This window comes from Lepidochelys olivacea, assembly GCF_965140295.1.
Source record: "Lepidochelys olivacea isolate rLepOli2 genome assembly, chromosome: 4".
In the NCBI taxonomy this organism is placed as follows: Eukaryota; Metazoa; Chordata; order Testudines; family Cheloniidae; genus Lepidochelys; species Lepidochelys olivacea.
The window spans coordinates 21,819,182-21,836,754 of NC_140414.1; the positions used below are offsets into that span (position 1 = coordinate 21,819,182).

General features: G+C 42.2%; 1 protein-coding gene across 3 annotated transcripts in view; it reads right to left on the bottom strand.

Annotated features, from left to right (window-relative positions):
- The window catches only part of ANTXR2 (ANTXR cell adhesion molecule 2), a 173,594-nt gene that overhangs the window by 77,545 nt on the left and 78,476 nt on the right, over window positions 1-17,573 (bottom strand). For 2 of the 3 annotated variants that reach the window (XM_084627183.1, XM_084627182.1), the window contains 3 exons: window positions 16,764-16,859; window positions 7,623-7,664; window positions 4,070-4,165 (listed from right to left, as the gene is read on the bottom strand). In XM_084627183.1, the coding sequence (XP_084483309.1) occupies window positions 4,070-4,165; window positions 7,623-7,664; window positions 16,764-16,859 (234 nt within the window). The remainder of the gene's footprint in view (window positions 1-4,069; window positions 4,166-7,622; window positions 7,665-16,763; window positions 16,860-17,573) is intronic. The other variant, XM_084627184.1, reaches the window with a different exon arrangement.

Sequence of the window (17,573 nt, forward strand, 5' to 3'; positions counted from 1 at the left end):
GAGATGTCTGAGGCTGGCTGGAGGGGTGGAAGACAAGGCTACGGAAGTAAATTTGAGAGTCATGAGCCGAGAGGTTGTACCTGAAACTGCTGAAGTGAATGAAGTTGCCTAATGAGAGAGTAGACATAGAAAGAGAAGAGGAGAGGAAAGACGACACACTGTGGGTCACTATAAGATTGTTGCCTTCTTATCTTTTCCTCCTCATCTAAGGAAACAGTAAAGGCGCTGCCTACAGGATTGCAAGAGAATCAGGAGAGAACAGAGGAACAGGAGAAAGTGGAAGAAGACTGAATGACCATATGCACTGAAAACAGCACAGAAACTCAGAGGAATAGAACACAGACTTGACTCTATGACATACAGGGAGGAGGCTGTCAGGACCTTGGTGAGGGCAGGTTCAGTGGCGAAATGAGTTTTTTGACAAGGATAAAAAACATGCTTATCAGCAGAAGAGACAAGAGAGAAGTAGGGGGCGAAACAAGGAGCAAGGGAGGACAGGAAAGGGGGATGGAGCTGAGGAGACAGACCGAGTTAGAGGCAGTAGCACATTCAGTAGCAAAAAGGAGACAGACACTGGAGTCAGAGATCAGACCAGGCTATGGGGAAGCAATGAAGGGGCAGAGCCCTTCCATACAGTATCAACTTTATTTTAGAAAGATTCAGCAGGACACTGGGCAGAGAAAGAACAGTGTTTAAGAAGAGAAGTGACAGTAAAGAAGAGTCAGCAGGGGCTGATGTCACCAAAATAAATCAAGTAGGAGAAACAACGCTTTTTAGAAAGCTCTAAGGGTTTGGTCTTTTTCAATTTTAAATGTTTAAATTAAAAAACTTGCCTATTTTTCCTTAATTTACCCAAGTTTCTAGTAAACTCTGTGTCCCCATTTAATGTCAAGTAAAAAAGAACCCTCCTTCCTAATGTTCCCGGGAGTCACCGTGACCAGCTCACCTTCACTTTTCCTAGAAATCTTTCCTTTTGCCTCCTACCTCCACAATTACACCTACCTGAGTCACCAGACAGACAACATTCAGCCCAGACCCAGTGAAAGGTTTAAGGGTGGATATCTCCTCCCCCAGATGGACTAGAAAGGGGCGATTAATATGATCTGAAAGTCAGGATTCCCCTGCCCTATATTCTGTGCCACTTTGTTCAGTTAACAGTGGCCATTGAATCCCATATTACCAGTCAGAGGTGAAGTCTCACACTCCACTGCCATACATGGCTGTGCAGAGGGAAGGTAACTGAAAGATCAATTCTGCAAGGTGCTGAGTACTCTCAGCTCCCACAGAGGGCAAGAGGGGCTGAGTACCATATAGGAGAGGCCCTAAAAGGGCCTTGACTATGGCTGTACCATGTTTGTGTTTTCAACAATAATTTCAAAAAGATTTCAGCTTTTAGCCCTGTGTCCTGGCCAAAATTCCAGCTATAAATTAAAACATGTCTTGTAACTAAATACTGTGTTTGAGCTAAGACTTACTGTAATTTATTATGCATGCAATTTAGTGCCAGAAGTGCACTACACAACTCGCAGACCAAGCAAAGAACAGGATCCCAGCTCTGAAGAGCTTGCAATATACTTTGTCCACATGAGCAAGTTGCTCTCCTTTATCTTAAATCAGCTTTTAAACCAATTTAGTTAACTAGGGGAAAAGATGCATGGCACTCTTATTGTCAGTTACTTCCTAACTGACTCAGGCTAAACTGAAATACGCCTGGTTAAAACTGAATTAAGACTGTTCATACAGCTTTTTGCAACAGTTTAAAAATCACAGATGCAACTTTCTTGTTACCAGCACAACCACTGGCCTATTACTGTCTAACTTGAAGATTTCTAAACGTTGTCCTATCATCTATTGAGCTAGATTCTTATATAAGCCCAATCACCATAGCACCTCACTGTCTTACAAACATCAGATAATGACCATAGCCTCACAGAGGTGCTGTAAGAATAGAGAAGCATTATCATCCCCATTTTACAGATGGGGAATTTAGGCAGAGAAGGCCAGATTTTTAAAGGTATTTAGGTACCTAAAGATGCAGATAGGAACCTACATACCTTTAAAAATCTGGTCCACAGTGCTTATTATTAATAAGGTAACATCTGCCCAGAGTTGCACACATGGGTATCTGAGATGCAACTGGTTTTTCTCTATACTTCGAACAGTAAATATTGCTGTGTGGTAAATGTAAACTTTTTAATTGCAACTCGTGTGTATTTATGTTAAATTAGGTGTTAGGTTCCTGTTTAATAGGAAAATGCCCCATTTTCAAAATGTTATCATTTAAACTCTGCAACCTTCTTTGAAGACGCACCATGACCCCAGTTGAGAATCCAGACCCACACTCTGGAGTCCAATTCATTACAGTCGGGCCTTGATTTACGCAATATTTTTTTACACGGTTTCAGTTATGCACAGTCAATTAATTGTGACCCTTTGTTTTTGTACACTGTTTGGATTCACTTTTACACAGTGCACCACGGTCGCCAAGATGCGCAGATTAGTGGCATAACCAGGCCCGGACACTTGGGTGGGCCCCGACTTCGGGTGGGTGGACAATGACGGGGGAGGGGAGGCAGGAGGAATGGGGCAGAAGGGATCGGGGATGCCTCCCCTCACCCCCTTCAGGTGGCCTTGTGGGGGGTGATGGACACTCTGGCCAGGGGACCCCTGCCCCAGGCGCAGACCCGGGGTCGGGGAGTGGGGGTTTGCCCCATTCCACCCACCCGGCGCTCCAGCTGGGGAGCGGGGTCGGGGCGCGCGGGCTTGCCTGCTTCCCAGCTGGAATGCCAGGTGGGTGGAGCGGGGCAAGCCCCCGTGCCCTGACCCCGCTCCCCGGGTGTGTGCCTGGCCTGAGGGGGGCCCTGGCCAGAGTGTCCATGGCCCTCCACAATGCAGTCTGGAAGGGGTGAGGGAAGGTGATCCTTCCTACTCCATCCCTCTTGCCTCTCCTCCCCCGCCATTGCCCACCCATCCAAAGTCGGGGCCCACCCCACTGCTCCACACACCCCGGCCTTCCCAGACACCCCAGGTGAACCCTCAGAGTTCTGACTTCAACAACATCAGCATTATCAGAATTTCAAGTTCATCCTCAACATCAGTAAAGGCTAATAGCAAATTTAAAATTCATTAAAATATTTTTAAGAAAACCTGTATCGGATAAATTAGAGAGGTCACCTTGGGAGCATGGAACCTAAACCCTTATTTCCCATAGGCCCTTGGTATCTGTTTACACGATTTCTATTTGCACGGTGTTTTTTCAAGAACATAACCACAGCGTAAATCGAGGCCTGAGTGTACTTTGTAAACCCCTCTGAGATAGCTTGGATTTGAAAGGTGCTGCATAAAACATTTTTTCCATCTACATTCCTCTAAACTAATCATTTAGAATTGCCAAAGGCCCTGATTCCGCCCTCACTTACAGGAGCAGACTTCAGGAGCGCTCAAGGAGGACTGGGCCCCGTTATGGGTCGTTGTGGTTTTGATACCTTGGATAGTGACTGGTTTTTAGAATCATGTTAAAATGCACAAGAAAATTGCCTTGCAAATTCCATACAGGCTGACTGAACTATAAAGTGTGACATAAGGGACATACCCATACGGATGCACAGTTTTCATTCTGTTTTAATTAACATGGTGCTGTCATGTCTCTTCAAAGACAGGCACTGTTGTAGCTGTGCGTTCCTTACGGATCAAGCCTCTCCTTAATGTCACTATGGTTGGTGCGTTTGGCTGGCCCACAGTTGGAGTACTTATGTTACACTGCAATTTCTTCCAAAACACTCAAAAAGGCTCTCGCTCTCCTCCTCATTAGCTTGATGGAATCCGCATGCCTTTCAGCATCTATTTAGAGTTCAGATCAAATGGAACTAATGAAATCAGTTCTTCCATAATCGACCGAGATACACTTAGAATTCTTTTAGAGGGTAAAAATTTTAGGAGACTGATATCAGTGGGAAGCAAGCAAAGATGATACAATTATATTTCCAGCACACTTTGTTGCCATCAACTGAACCTCAGAAAACTTGCATTTTCATGCATCACTGTTTCTCTTTCTTTCCAGAGCACAAACCTCCATTCTTTTAATTCCTCCCACTCCTCGTCCTCCATAGTAGGAAGCATCCACTGTCGGCCATTTTTTGTTAGGCAAGGGATCTTCTTCTTCTTCCTGTCCATAAATTCAAAAACATTTTTTTTGCACTAAGTTCTTTTCTAGCACATGCTTTTATTAGTGTTCACAAACAGTTTTCCAGACTTAAATATAGCTCTAATGTGACAGTAGCAGATTGTAAAGGCAGTTTTCATTATTTCACGTGCTATCTGGCCACGCTTGGAAACGTTTTTTGCACACGGAAGAACATCGCTGGCAACCATTAGAAGTGTCCCAAACCGTGACCAGCATTCTCAAGCCATTTAATAAACTGGACTTTCCACTAATCAGAGCTCATTTACCCCATTATCCTCCTTTCCAGTGACGAGAACAAACAAAACACAGAGAGAAAAATCATTAACATTGTTTCCTCTTTTAAAAATATAGTGTGCTTGAAGAGCCAGATTCTCAGCCACACAGGCCTGCTCCAGTAAAATGGCTTTGCTCTCTGTACAAAACCCAGGCCAATAGCCAAAGGACAGAGAGGCAGAATCATCAACAGCCTACAGTAGACTGATTGCAACAGATCTGCAGCTCTCAGTGAAGGCCAAGGGTGGGTAGCAGACACATTCCGCTGGTCTCCCACGTGAAGTTTGGGCCAAGCGATCCTGAGCTGTGGCCGCACACGCTTGCCTTAAGTACATGCTAGAACTTACACTTAAATGCTTATCTGAAACAAGGCCCATGTGCAGACCCACTCGTGATTCTCCTAGAACACCCACTTCCCCAGGACTGAGTGACCTGGTCTGCTATCCAGAGCACAGAAGGTTGCAGAATCAGCCTACAAAGGTTCTCCAAAGCTGCTTGGACACGAAGCCACATTGCGAACAGTGGCAGGATCCACAGATAGAAGAGTCTTGTAGCACCCTTTTTTTGGCGGATCATCTCTTGAGAACAGACAGCAGATGATTAAACTTATTGGATTCATCCAGTCAGTTTCAGGGGCAGCCCTCCTTGCTCTCCTGCTCACCCCTTCAACCCAGATACCAGCTCAAGGACATTCTGTTGGATATTCCCTAAGGTGCTCACCAAGGCAAGACCTATTTCTCTATACCCCAGGAGTGGATTTTGCTCCTATGACGCTCTTGATATCCACAGGCATAGAAGGCTAATCCTCCAGTGTGGTTCCCCATTGCTGTCCCTTTTCCATCCCACTTCCATAGACTTCATGAGGTCCTCAGAAAGGAATTCCCTCTCTGGTAAAATCTCCTTTTTCCTGCAGATATTAGGAAGTGTACAAACGACAGGCTCTTCTCCTGCACATCTCAGCAAACCAACTAGAAGGGGGAGAATGTCGCCACCAGAATCTGACACCAACCCAAGCTTTCATCCCTCCCCAGTCCCATGTTCGGACAATTTCCAAATGGAAGGAACTTCTAACACCAAAACATTTTGTTAAGGGAAGTCAAAGTTGCAAGCATTTGTCAATGGCTTAAGTGACTTATAAGTTAGGAGAAAAAAATTAGAACCCCAGGAAATTCAGAGGTAAGGTTTCCCTTTCACAAGTGACAGTCATTCTCAAATTACAATCCCAATCTTAACTCTGCCCCCAAGGCAATGTAGGGTTCTCAGATCGATTTTGGAAGTAATGCATATCGTTCTTTTTTACAGTTCCTCTTAAGAAATTTGTTTGTTCAGCTGAATCTCTCTAAATCAGAGAACTCAGATCAAAGAGTGATGGTGAAAGTGATGGCTTAAATCCTGGACTAGCTGTCCAATATTTTCAAGAACATCTGGCCCCAACAATAATTTGAAACTGTTTTCTGTTGGTATATACAAGTATAATAAAGTCTACAGCCTTTAATTTTGAACATCTGCCATTTTTAACATGTAACAAGAGCAGGAATCCCCCCATAATCCATTTCTATCCAGATATACGACCAAGCCATGCATTTGTGTGCACAATTTTTTTAATTTTTTTACACAGGGGGTGGGGGTGGGGGTGGAAATCCTACTTTCCCCCCCCCCACTAGAAGACGATGGGAAGAAGTGAGAGAAAAGGGGGGAAAAAACCTAAAAATCTGAAACAAAGTTTTTCAAAATGAAACAGTTTTTAACTTGTCCTGCTAACTTGTGTAATAACTACAAACTGCCTTGTCTTGACTAGGATTTTACCTTTTCTTAACTGCAATTTTGCTTAGTTTAAGGCCCTTTTACAATGCCAGAATGGTAAAAAGGGGCCTCTGTATAAATGAGAATCAGGCCTGCTGGCTCACACTACAGAAAGCTTAGCATATGCCTAAGTCTTTGCAGGATCAGGGCCTTAACTGTCATTTGTGTGTGACTGTGTGGTTTTGTGAAAGCGGTCACCTTAGCACTGAATTCCCTGGATTTCTAATATTTAGGGCTTTGGGGTGAGGGCGGGGGTGTTTACTGTAATGTTCCTCAAAGGTGAGATAAATTCAAAACACTGGTATGTGCCTGCAACCCTAATTTTACCTTAATGAAGTCTTTTTGTGTTTTCTCAGGCGAAGGCATTGAATTACCATGTGCCCTCCATTTCTAAGACAAGTTTAATATTCAGTAACAGAGCAATATCTGTAGTTGGTTATTTGTACAGAACTCTGCACATATGATAAGCACCAAGTATCACGATTACCAGCAACAAAAATACAGTAACTTGGATTATTTTGTTTTAGAAAGGTGGGTCAGATGCAGCCCAGAATTCTAGCAGCCTGGCCTGTGCGAGAGCACACACACAACAGAAAGCCATTTATTTAAAAGGATTTTGGGAGGAAGTTTAGACTATGTACCTGGTGGACAACAGGGGGGCGGGGGTTGTTAAAGGGTTTTATTGGTGCTTTAATTTACTGTCTGGCTGAGTTAATTCAGTGTATGTCATGAACGGTTATCTTAAGATAGTTCGTTGTTAGGAAGCCTCGAGTTTCTTGTTATAGTGGGTTTTATTGTTATTTTAAATAAATAAAACTGGGCATCTCATGTGGATAAGCACCAAGTATCATTATTATCAGCATCAAAAATACAGTACCTTTGATTATTTTATTTGTTTTTTTAAAAAGGTGGGACAGATACAGCCCAAAGAGGGGATGGCGCTGGTTAAGGAGGAATTGTGGCTAAAGTATCTAGTGGTCTGTGGTACTTATATGGTCTCCACCAATGTAATATCTGAGGACCTCAAATCTTTTCGATGTGTTTACCCTCCAAACCTCTCTGCGAGGTAGGGAAGTGCTATTACCTCTGTTTCACAGATGGAAAACTGAGGCACAACAAAAGCAGCTTCCTCAAGGTCACAGAAGAAGTCTGTGACAGATCTGGGACCTGAACCTTGGTCTCTCACATGCCAGGAAAATGCCCTAATCACTGTGCCATCTTTTCTCTCCAGCAACTGGGGGGAAAGAGCTGGTTCGTAATACACAGCAACATTTAACGGGATGGTGTAATGTAATTAATGTAATTGATGGTGCGCTAGGATGATGTCTTATTGTACAGGTCAACAAACACCTTCATACTGTACCTCTTTTGGAGCTGAAGGTGGTGGTGGAGGATCCTTGATGACCTAAAAACAATACAAAAGATAAGCATGAGTGACAGCAGTCAGAGCCTGCAAGTGACCTTCAAAATCTGATAGAGTATCTTAATTGTTAACCGTTCCGCTACGAATCACCAATGTTTCTTCACAAACTGGCAACTGCTGTTGCAACTCCCTGGACTCCTGATTACCAAACGTGTGTGGAAATTAACACCATCCCTCTAATATTAAATAAAATCAACTTGTTGACAGGCACTCTTTGGGACAAACATGCCTGCCCATTTACTTACTAATTGGATGAGGTTTAGTCATTCTAAGTAAGAGCCAGTGATGAAGTCCTATGTTGTTAATTAGACAGTATCAGCAAAAGGCAGCCCAAAAGCCTACCTCAGGACTTGCCTCAGCAAAAGGCAGCCCAAAAGCCTACCTCAGAACTTGCCTAACTATAAACCAGTTTTCTCATGCCATGCATTTGGAGAATTTCTGGCCCAGTGACAAGTGCAAAATGCCTTCTGGAAACTCAAGATCAACTCTAGGCCTTTAAACTATCCACCCAAATTATTTCTGCAGCTTGCACATTTCAAATCTATAATTTGAAAATGGCTTTCCTTCATGGTGTTCAGTGTGGAATGCCTACAGTGTGGTGTTGCTACATTCACAAACATTCTTAAATTGTTATTGGAAAATAATCCCTCTTGTTAAGGAGGTTTGTTTCTAATTTATAGCCATCCACGGGGTTCTGGGACATAAATATTAACAATTTGTCAACAGAGTGGAAAACAGGAAAGCAAGCACATGCCAGGGGATTTTCCGGTTAATAATAAAAGCCCTCTATTCGCTCTAATCTTATTTTATCTTAGTCTTAAATTCAATATGCAATATAGCATAAAAAATAAACTTACGCCACTTACACCCCTTCCACTTTCTTTCTGCTCTCTTACACACATGCATCGCATGAACTTCTGTGAGTTTCCTTGCTACTCACCTCAAAATCCCCAACAAGCCATTAAACAGAAAAAACACACCAATGTATTTATTAGATGATAGCAAAAATTAAAGTCAGAAACAGTTTTCTGCAAAACAGAAACAAGCTGGACTTAGCAGACTACAAGTGGGCTCGCTCTGTGGCCAAGCTAACAGTGAAGGAATACTTTATCTAGACAAATGGTCATGATTTTCTGTGCCTCAGTATTTTTCAGATATGAAAAAAGAAATACTCCACCTATACTAAGACTCATGATTGTTTTGTGCATTGGTACAATACAGATTTGGTTAAAATATATAAAATGATGGCTACATAAAAAGCTGTTAAAATTACATTTGTATTGAAATACTAGTTATGTTATTTTCAGAGATATCATAGAGGGATATCATTTTATCCTTATCCCTGCCATTAATTCCAGTACTTTAATTATCTTCACCAGTGCCTCTGAATATCAAATAAATAAGTGGACTCACGGCATCATATGTAGAAGAATTTTTTTTTAAACCTTGATAAAATTAACTTGGATGTCACCACTGATATCTCAGATAGTAATGCCACCAAAATAGTTCACTTCCAAATAAATGTGGGCATCGCATATATGAATGAGATTAAAATTGTGACACAGCATGGCCAGAGGGCAGCAGGAAAGTGTTAGAAGGGAGCCTTATTCCCTGCACAGGGAAGAAAGTTTGCTATAGATTAATTAAAGCACCTGAAGCCAGTCACATGATAAAAACCTCCTGTTTCAATCAGACAAGAGGACGAGTTGAAGCAGAGTGGATTGGTGTTAGAGCAGAGAGCAGTTTGGAGGGAAGCAGAGGAGAGTTGGAGAAGTGCTGCGGTGGGCTAAGAAGACCAAGACCCTAGGTAAAGGGATACCTGGTTTGTGCAGGGGGAGGGCAGGAAGCCCCACAAGCTGAAGGGCAGGAGAGAAAAGTGGCCCAGGGGAAGGAACTGCTAGTTCTAGTGGGTTACTGCTATCCCCAGGGCCCCTGGGCTGGGACCCGGAGTAGAGGGTGGGCCCGGGTCCCTCCCTCTCCACTCCCCTCCTCTAGGACACCAGTGGGGCAGTTAATACCTCAGTTCAGGGGCAAGAAACGGTGCCCTGAACACCCCGCAAGAAGAGAAAGCGCGAGACCCATCATAGTAGTGCCGGCAGTTTGCCACCAAATGAATATAGTTAGAAGTAAATGCTTGGTATTACCAAATACTTCAGAATTAAAATATTAAACTGGTTTGTTACTTCTTGGAACCTTCAACAGGTAGGAGAACAAATTAAGGATTTTCAACAGGAGGATGTTTGTTTGGTGCTTGCCAAAGTGGGTCAGAACATGATTTTCCCTCCTCTGCTTTTTAACGTAAGGGTGAATAAATAAGGCTTCCTGCCGTGCATTCCAGCACCGGGTCTCAGAGCGTTTTACAAACCTTGACTAGCTAATCCACGTAACATCTTTGTGAGGTGGATCAGAACCATTCTGCCCACTTTATAGATGAGGAAACGTGAAGCAGAGGGGTTATGGACCAGATTGGCAAAGGCATTTAGGCACGTGAAGATGTGCATAGGCACTGAGAAGCACTGAAGTTTATCCAAAGATCAACACCAAAAAGATTCTCTCAATATTATAAAACTCACATTATCTTGTTTCAACTCCCATCCCATTTTCCTTCCACTTTCTTTATCTATTACCTTAAATTTCTCTATTTGTCTGATGTACATTAAGCTTTTCAGAGCTGAGGCCTTTCTGATATCAGTAAAATGCCAGAAAAAGTTATGGCCCTATATAAATATTTATCAATAATAATTCATAACTCTGTCATTTCTTTCTTACACCCTTGAGACTCTCCTAGGCCAAGACAACTAAGTGTGCCAAAATATGTATTAGTTTTATGATGTGGGCTAATGCTCATTAGGGCCAAATGCCTATTAATTTCAATGGGACCAAGATTTGAACAAAAAAAATCTAATCCAAAACCCATTAAGGGCCTGATCTAAACCCCACTGAAATCAAGGAAAAGACTCATGACAACTTCAATGGGCCTTGTAAGCCTGTGAGTCAGTGGGAGCCTTTCCACTGACCTATTGGACATGGGATCAGGCCCTAAAATGGTGCTGCTAAACTCACTGGAGTTGTAGGATAAACTAGATTTAAAATTAGCTAATGCTTTAATTAGCTGCAGTTACTAGCAGCTTCAGAAGATGAAACTTGTTGGAAAATGTACCCCGCCATTAAGTGACAATGGTGTGAGAAAATAATCTGCTTTGAGTAGCAGATATTTGGCCCTGTTGGCAGAAGTGGTATGAAAGTGCTCCCATCCTTATGTTTCGACAGGCCACACACACACACACACACACACACACACACAGAGTCAGTACTGATTCCAGTTTGATTTGTAAAGCAAAGTTCACTGGGAAGCCATTATTAAATGCAATTTTAAAAAACAGTCAGGGGAATTTAGGCAATTTTTGTAGTCAATTATTCAAATGCAGTATGAGAATTTGCCAACATTAAAAGACATACTATTGCAAGATTGCCTGCATTTTTTTCTTCATTCACATTAGTAAAATGAAGTCCTGACGGTTCTGAAGAACACTTCTCTGTCTTAACCATATGTACAATTTGATTTGTCTCCAATTTTGTTTGGTTTGGTCTGATCAGATCATCAGGGAGAACTGCATCTCATTGACTTCATTCTTTGTAACTAAGTCGAGCCGATTTCTTTAATAATAATAAAAAAAAGAAAAATAGCTGCTTCAGGCAACAGTCCTTTTGATCCACTCATTAGCACTTTTCAAATGTTCCAGTGATGTGGGCATTAGGAAATGTCAGCACGAGAGCATGAAGCCAGTTTGATACAATCATCTGTTCTGATATTCAAGGAAGAGTGAAAGAACTGTCAACAGTGAACTCCCTTTTAAAAAAAAAAAAGCAGCCAAAAAATCCCCTGGTACTGTACATAGGCTTCAGATCAACTAACATTTTGAGAACGGACTCCTGCCAATGATTAAGCAGAATACTTAAATCATCTAAAATGTTGAACACCAATTGTCTGCAGATAATAGAAGGCAGGAACTTCTGCAGTTCTCATTTGTTTTTGTTCGAAGTCTGTACCAACTTTATCCCTTTTTGTTTTGATTCTGGCGATACAACAGTTTTCAGGCTTGGGAGCTCTGCTGCTCTCTTGCTTGCTGTTCTCTGTCCCATGAAACTAAATACTTCCATCAGCAAGACAACCAGGTCTGTGATTTTATCCGCCCTTTCTCCAAAGTTCTTGAAGGAGTGATCAATAGTCAAGGACATTTACATCGAAGGCAGTAAGTAGTAGGCCACAAACTGGGATAATGAATTATGTTAATATACTGGATGTGGAATAGAAGGAAGGAATAAGAGCACATTATCATAATCTAAGGATTTGCAGTGTTGTTGTAGCTGCATTGGTACCAGGATATTAAAGATACAAGATGCGTGAGGTAGCATCTTTAATTGGACCAACTTCTGTTGGCGAGAGAGACAAACTTTCGTGCTTACACAGAGCTCTTCTTCAGGTCTTGAAAATATATTCAGAATGTCACAATTAAATAAAAGGGGCATCAGATTGTTTAGTATAACTACTTGACACATATTTCAAAGACCATTCAAGAGTAAGTGTCCCACTAACACCTCTCTAGTCATGGCGGGGAAAGGAGAAGAAAAAGGGAGGGAAAGCTGTGCAGGGGGTCAAGTAGGTTATACGTTGTTATAATAAACTATATATCCAGTAAAAAGAACAGGAGTACTTGTGGCACCATAAATTTGTTAGTCTCTAAGGTGCCACAAGTACTCCTGTTCTTTTTGCGGATACAGACTAACATGGCTGCTACTCTGATATATATATCCAGTGTCTCTATTCAGTCCATGATTTTTAGTATCTAGCAAAGTTCAGAATTTAAGCTCCCAGGCTCATCTTTTGAAAGAATTGTGCAGGTCTTTGAGGATGAGGACTGAGAGGTCAGATACAGAGTGATCGCTTTATGAAAAGTGTTCACCCAGAGTTGATATGGTATTTTTGTCTTATTTTTCTGTGACAGTTCAAGGGAGCACAATCGTAGTCCTCAACCATGACGACTATGTTCACAAGGCCAATAGACAAGTGTTTCATGCCACCCATTATAAAGAACTCAAAAAACACCCCACACCACAATTTACCGAGGAGTTTAAGGATATCATCAAATTCTTTCTCAAACAAATCCAAAGAGAAACTCTACAACTTCATCCCCCATGAACCCAGAGACGTTCTACGTGCTTCCCAAGGTATACAAACAAGGGAACCCAGGCAGACCCAACATAGCTGCCCATGGCACTCTTACTGAAGGAATATTGGGTCTCATAGAAAGCATCCTCAAACCACTCATACAAAGGACCAGCTTCCTCCAAGACAATCAACTTCCTCCAGAATCTCCACAAAATTAACAACCTCCCTCAGAACATCATCTTTGCCACATGGATGTCACTTCACTAAACAACAACATCCTTCACAATGACAGCATCGCTGTCTACCTCAAATATTTACAAGACAATGGACAACCCACAGATATCCACCCAAAACACATCGTCAAACTCATCCTCACTCATAACAATTTTACATTCAATAACAAACACTTAGTCCAAACCATGGGAACAGCCACGGGTAATAGGATGGCTACCCAATATGCCAACCTCTTTATGGGCCACCTCGAAAAGGAATTTCTGGACAAATACACCACAAAACCAATGAGATATCTGAGCTATATCAATGATATTTTCATCCTCTGAACAGGAATATTCCAGACATGCTCCAAACTCCATCAAAGATTTCCATCACAACTTCAATATAGAATACAGAAATAAAACTCCCTCCAACTGCACACCCCAAGTCATCCCCTACCATCCCACACTGGAATCCATGTGAGGTAGCAAACTAAAACCCATACCGGATGGGGACTACATCCTGAAAGAAATCTTCCCTGAACCCGCTCTTCTGACCTTCAAACAGTCCCCTCCCCCTGAACCTCTCCAAGCTCATTATCAGAAGCAAGCTACCCACAGACAGGACACACCAACTCAGAGCTGCACCACACCATGCCAGAACAACAGATGCAAAACCTGGACACACATCTCCACTGCTATGATGATCAACACCCCTCACAGCACCCCTTTCAAGATACATGGGTACTACACATGCCTATTATGTGGTGTACCTCATCCAGTGCACTAAATGCCTCAATGACCACTTGTCATAAAAATAAAGGGGAGGGTAACCACCTTTCTGTATACAGTGCTATAAAATCCCTCCTGGCCAGAGGCAAAACCCTTTCACCTGTAAAGGGTTAAGAAACTAAGATAACCTCCCTTGCAGCTGACCAAAATGACCAATGCGGGGACAAGATTCTTTCAAAGCTGGAGAGGGGGGAAACAAAGGGTCTGTCTGTCTGTGTGATGCTTTTGCCAGGAACAGATCAGGAATGCAGTCTCAGAACTTCTGTTAGCTAGATTACTTACTAACTAGAAATGCGTTAGATTTCCTTTTGTTTCATGGCTGGTAAATAAGCTGTGCTGGAGGGAATGTATATTCCTGTTTTTGTGTCTTTTTGTAACTTAAGGTTTTGCCTAGAGGGATTCTCTATGTTTTGAATCAGATTACCCTGTAAGGTATCTACCATCCTGATTTTACAGAGGTGATTCTTTTACCTTTTTTTTAATTAAAGTTCTTCTTTTAAGAACCTGATTGATTTTTCATTGTTCTTAAGATCCAAGGGTTTGGGTCTGTGTTCACCTGTACAAATTGGTGAGGATTTTTATCAAGCCTTCCCCAGGAAAGGGGGTGTAGGGGTTGGGGGGATATTTTGGGGGAAGACGTCTCCAAGTGGGCTCTTTCCCTGTTCAATGTTTAACACGCTTGGTGGTGGCAGCATAGGGTTCAAGGACAAGGCAAAGTTTGTACCTTGGGGAAGTTTTTAACCTAAGCTGGTAAGAATAAGCTTAGGGGGTCTTTCATGCAGGTCCCCACATCTATACTCTATAGTTCAGAGTGGGGAAGGAACCTTGACACTACTATATAGGTGAAAATGACACTCACACAGAAAAATGATAAAAGACGAAAACACCATATCCCCTGTGGGTGAACACTTTTCATAAAGAGATCACTCTGTATCTGACCTCTCTTTTCTCATTCTCAAAGGAAACCTGTACAACATCTTCAAAAGATGAGCTTTGGAGCTCAATAGGACTGAATAGTAACACTGGATTTATGGCTTATTACAACAATCTATAAGCCACTTAACCACCCCCCAAACACACACAGCTCTCCCCCCCAAACCCCAAGGAATGAAGAGGTATTAATGGGACACCTCACCTTGACCAGCTCCTCAAAATATGCATTAACTACCTATGCTAAACTATCCACCTTGTGTTTAGCTGTGACACTTTGAGTACATTTCCCATACCTGAAGAAGAGCTCTGTGTAAGCTTGAATGCTTGTCTTTCAGAACAGAAGTTGGGCCAATAAAAGATATTACCTCACCCGCCTTGACTCTCTAATGTAAGGATATGGCTATCAAACCAAAAACTATTGAAGTGTCAGTATTTGGTAAGAAGTTCACTGAGTATTCAGAACTCAGCACTACTGTAGCACTAGACCCTAAAACCACACCCTGGTCGGACTGGCAGAGACCCTGAGGGTATTTCACCTTCCTCTGCAGCATGGGTCACTTGCAGCTTTAAACCAGTGTAAATGGTGAATTCTCTGTAACTTGAAGTCTTTAAACCATGATTTGAGGTTTTCAGTAACTCAGCCAGAGGCTATGGTTCTATTACAGAAGTGGGTAGCTGAGGTTCTGTGGCCCGCAATGTGTAGGAGGTCAGACTAGATGATCACACTGGTCCCTTCTGACCTTAACATCTATGAGTCTAAAGAACATGACCCAAAGATATCCTCCTGGAGATGTCTTGGGACAATCCTGTGAAGAGTGGGACAGAGGAGGGATTTTTCCCATTAGAGAAGGGCCATTGGCTCTGCTCTTGGAAACCACAGAACATGGGGGATCCGCGGAAGGCTGAGGCCCCGTACCTCCATGCCAGTTTTGAGGCCCTCTCGTCCTCACAACCTGCTTCCGGTTAGCCATGGGAATTACTGCATCCTCAGTGCTCCAGTAACAACCTTGGAACATTTGAGAAGAGGGAAGATATTTCACTGCCCCAACTCCCAGGAGACCGCCCCTGTGACAAATCTGGGTAGACGGAATACAGTGCCAGGTTGGAAGAAATTGCCATCTCATCAAACTCCACCAATCTCAAACTCCTGCCAATAATGGAGGGGGTAGGGGGAGGAGGGGAATTGAAGCACCATTGTTGACTGCTGCTAGAAGGATAAAGAACGTTCATTATTCAGATGAAAGTTAATGTAATATAGACAGGATGGCAATTTCATTTTTTGCAAGGGATTAATAAGAGAATAAAGGATTTGCAACTTGAGAGTCCATAATGGACTACAAATATCAATTTTAGTGCTAGTGCTTTTAAAATAGTCCTTGATTTCAGAAGAAACATCTGCACACCATTATAGCCTGCAACTTTAAAATAATAGAGGAACAGCTTTTATCAAAGATTTTACAGGAATATGGCACTTGGGTAAAAGCCAAATTGAGAGACCCGAATCTTCCTATCCTGGTTCATCTGTGCTTACGTTTCTGTCAAAGCAGCAAATGCTTTAAAGAAAACAAAAAGAAAAGGAGGACTTGTGGCACCTTAGAGACTAACTAATTTTACAATAAAATTTATAATAAATTGGTTAGTCTCTAAGGTGCCACAAGTCCTCCTTTTCTTTTTACAGACACAGACTAACACGGCTGCTACTCTGAAACCAGTCATTAAGGAAAACAGTTACGTCACTGTTATTAGACTGACCTCTTCTGTGGCTTACAATAGACCACTGATAAAGATACCCCAAACCTATGTCTGATATATTATATACACTCTTGTACTTTATCCATTCTCTACAGCTACTGTGCTGCTCTACCACTTGCCTTCCAGAAACATCTATGAAAAAGAATCTATATTTCCCAACAAGAGTTTGGTGACCGTTATAGGTCATATGTCCGAATGAGCCATTTACATTTTTTTACTTACCACTTTGCAACAAAGAGGCCAGAACCACCATAAAAGACCAATAGCCACCAAAAGTAACAGCACAAGAATGGCAATAAGGGCAGCTATGCCATTCGACTATGGAGAAACAAGAAGGGAAAAGACAGTCACTGGATGATGTTAACAATTTCTATCTCATTAATAAATGTTTTTATCTCTTCCTTCCCCGCCCCCGACCCAACACAGTTACATATTGATTCACATACAGAGGATTCCTACTTGCTGGATCCTCCTTCTACAGATCTTACTCAGACAAAACTCTTTATGAAGCCTATAGTATCAGGCCCACTCTGGGCCAAATTCACCCCTAGTTAGCTCCTCTGACCCCTTGTATGTTTAGTTCCCTCCTCTTCTGTGAGCCGAGGAATGTACCTGGTAAACCAGGACGCTTTTAAAAAGCTGTGTGATAAAATGAATGATGTGTGTCGACTACAAAACAGGGCAGAAGGGAGATTAAAAGCTAATGTATATGTTCCCCAGTTCCTTACATATTCTTGGTTTTGGAGAAACTCAGGTGCGTAAGCTATTTTAAAGGACTGGACAGAGCATCAATACAGAATATGATGGGCCACAAAACTTTGAACTGTAAAACAAAGAACACTGAAACAGCACGTACCTGTGCCATTTTATGGACCTGTGTTCCAGACTACACAAATCACGCTTGGAAGATAATGGGCCTGATTCTCCTCTCACTTACTCCAGTGTAAGTCAGGAGTAACTCCACAAAGTCAATGGAGTTATACTGATGTGAAACTGGCATAAGTGAGAGGAGAATCACGCCTAATATGGAAG